The following is a 2,089-nucleotide window of genomic DNA, read 5'->3' as shown; positions in this document are numbered from 1 at the left end:
CGAGTTCCCCATCGGACCTTCAGGAGGAGCCGAGTTCCCCATCGGACCTTCAGGAGGAGCCGAGTTCCCCATCGGACCTTCAGGAGGAGCCGAGTTCCCCATCGGACCTTCAGGAGGAGCCGAGTTCCCCATCGGACCTTCAGGAGGAGCCGAGTTCCCCATCGGACCTTCAGGAGGGGCGGAGTTCCCCAGCGGACCTTCAGGAGGGGCGGAGTTCCCCATCGGACCTTCAGGAGGGGCGGAGTTCCCCAGCGGACCTTCAGGAGGGGCCGAGTTCCCCATCGGACCTTCAGGAGGGGCCGAGTTCCCCATCGGACCTTCAGGAGGGGCCGAGTTCCCCATCGGACCTTCAGGAGGGGCCGAGTTCCCCATCGGACCTTCAGGAGGGGCCGAGTTCCCCATCGGACCTTCAGGAGGGGCCGAGTTCCCCATCGGACCTTCAGGAGGGGCCGAGTTCCCCATCGGACCTTCAGGAGGGGCCGAGTTCCCCATCGGACCTTCAGGAGGGGCCGAGTTCCCCATCGGACCTTCAGGAGGGGCCGAGTTCCTCATCGGACCTTCAGGAGGGGCCGAGTTCCCCATCGGACCTTCAGGAGGGGCCGAGTTCCTCATCGGACCTTCAGGAGGGGCCGAGTTCCTCATTGGACCTTCAGGAGGAGCCGAGTAAATACGAGGGAAATGTGAATGCTGGAGCTGTCACTTCAGAATTTTATAAAAAACAATAATAAAACTTTGTCAGTAAATTCAAGCAAAGAACCTGGAGAGGGAGAATATTAGTTAAACCTCCTAATCCAGCAGCGGGGTGCCAATACTTTTCTCTATAAGATCTGAATTTCAACAAGAATCTCTCCTAAGCTCTTCATGCTCCGCCCACCAGTGTCCAACCTTAAAGCTGATGAGCTCTTCCTTATGAAGTCAAGTCAAAGAAGCTTTATTGTCAACCATATATATCAGATGCAGTCCACAGTGAAGTGAAACTCTATAACATAGAGATAAAACTAAACTATACTTAAGGTGCAATAAATAAACCAGACATACAACAGAAGTGTACAGGATGACGAGACAGGACAGTGCAGATAAACAACATGTAGACCGACTCTGTGTGAAAGAACAGTGTAGACACTGAGAGCAGATATTAAAGTTAACATGTAAACAGGATCATTATAAAGTGTGAAGTGTAATGTAAAGAGACATGTGTGCAAACAGGATAGTTTTTGTGTGTGTGTGTGTGTGTGTGTCTGTGTCCAGCACAGTTCAGTTCAGTTCATGATGATGTAATAACACTGCAGAGGCAACACTCTCATTCTGAACAGGAAGGAGAACCGCTTTAGGAGCCGAAGAACCCACAATTATCTCAAGAGCCTTTAAAGAACAAGCTTTTTTAAAAGAGCAACAAAAACAGAATTCTAAAAGAGAGTGAGTTTTAACTCCAACATTTTATTATAAATATTTCAGTTGGTGAAGCTGATCAGAGTTCTTTTAGAAACTTTATTATCAAAGTGTTCTGTGTGAACTCTACAGAAACTTTCAGACTTTCACACACACACACTCACACACACCCTCAAACAGACACACCCCCTCACACAGACACACCCTCATCCTCAAACAGACACACCCCCTCAAACAGACACACCCCCTCACACACCCACAAACAGACACACACCCTCACAAAGACACACCCCCTCACACAACCTCTCACACACACACACCCTCAAACACAATGTCTCAAACACAACCTCTCACACACACACACACACCCTCACACAGACACCCTCAAACAGACACACCCCCTCAAACACAACCTCACACACACACATACACAAACACATACTCCTGTTGTGTTATCTCAGGTTATTCTCTGTACTCGTAGCCTCTCTGTACTGGAGTGTCCATGACTGAGGTTCCTGATCATGTAGCTGTGTGAAAAATAAACACACACACACAGACAAAACACATTACACACTTCAACACTGATAAGTTTTTACCCCCACAGTTATCTGAAGGGAGAACATTTTTTTCACTTAAATTAAAAATGGACTTAATGGAATTTTCAGTTACAACCTCGACCCTGGAGAGAGAAACTGACCTC

The 2,089-nt window shown here is 48.4% G+C and overlaps 1 protein-coding gene across 1 annotated transcript in view; it reads right to left on the bottom strand.

Moving 5' to 3' along the window:
- Positions 1-1,646: 1,646 nt before the first annotated feature.
- Positions 1,647-2,089, bottom strand: part of ndnl2 (necdin-like 2) — a 20,947-nt gene continuing 20,504 nt past the window's right edge. Inside the window, exons 9-10 of the mRNA XM_058410771.1 lie at positions 2,087-2,089; positions 1,647-1,916 (exon numbers count right to left, since the gene is read on the bottom strand). The exon at positions 2,087-2,089 is cut by the window's right edge and continues 112 nt beyond it. Coding sequence (XP_058266754.1) covers positions 1,842-1,916; positions 2,087-2,089 — 78 coding nt within the window. The 3' untranslated portion in view covers positions 1,647-1,841. The remainder of the gene's footprint in view (positions 1,917-2,086) is intronic.

This window comes from Hemibagrus wyckioides, linkage group LG15 (assembly GCF_019097595.1).
Source record: "Hemibagrus wyckioides isolate EC202008001 linkage group LG15, SWU_Hwy_1.0, whole genome shotgun sequence".
NCBI classification, from domain to species: domain Eukaryota; kingdom Metazoa; phylum Chordata; class Actinopteri; order Siluriformes; family Bagridae; genus Hemibagrus; species Hemibagrus wyckioides.
This window is presented reverse-complemented; position numbering and strand designations above follow the sequence as displayed.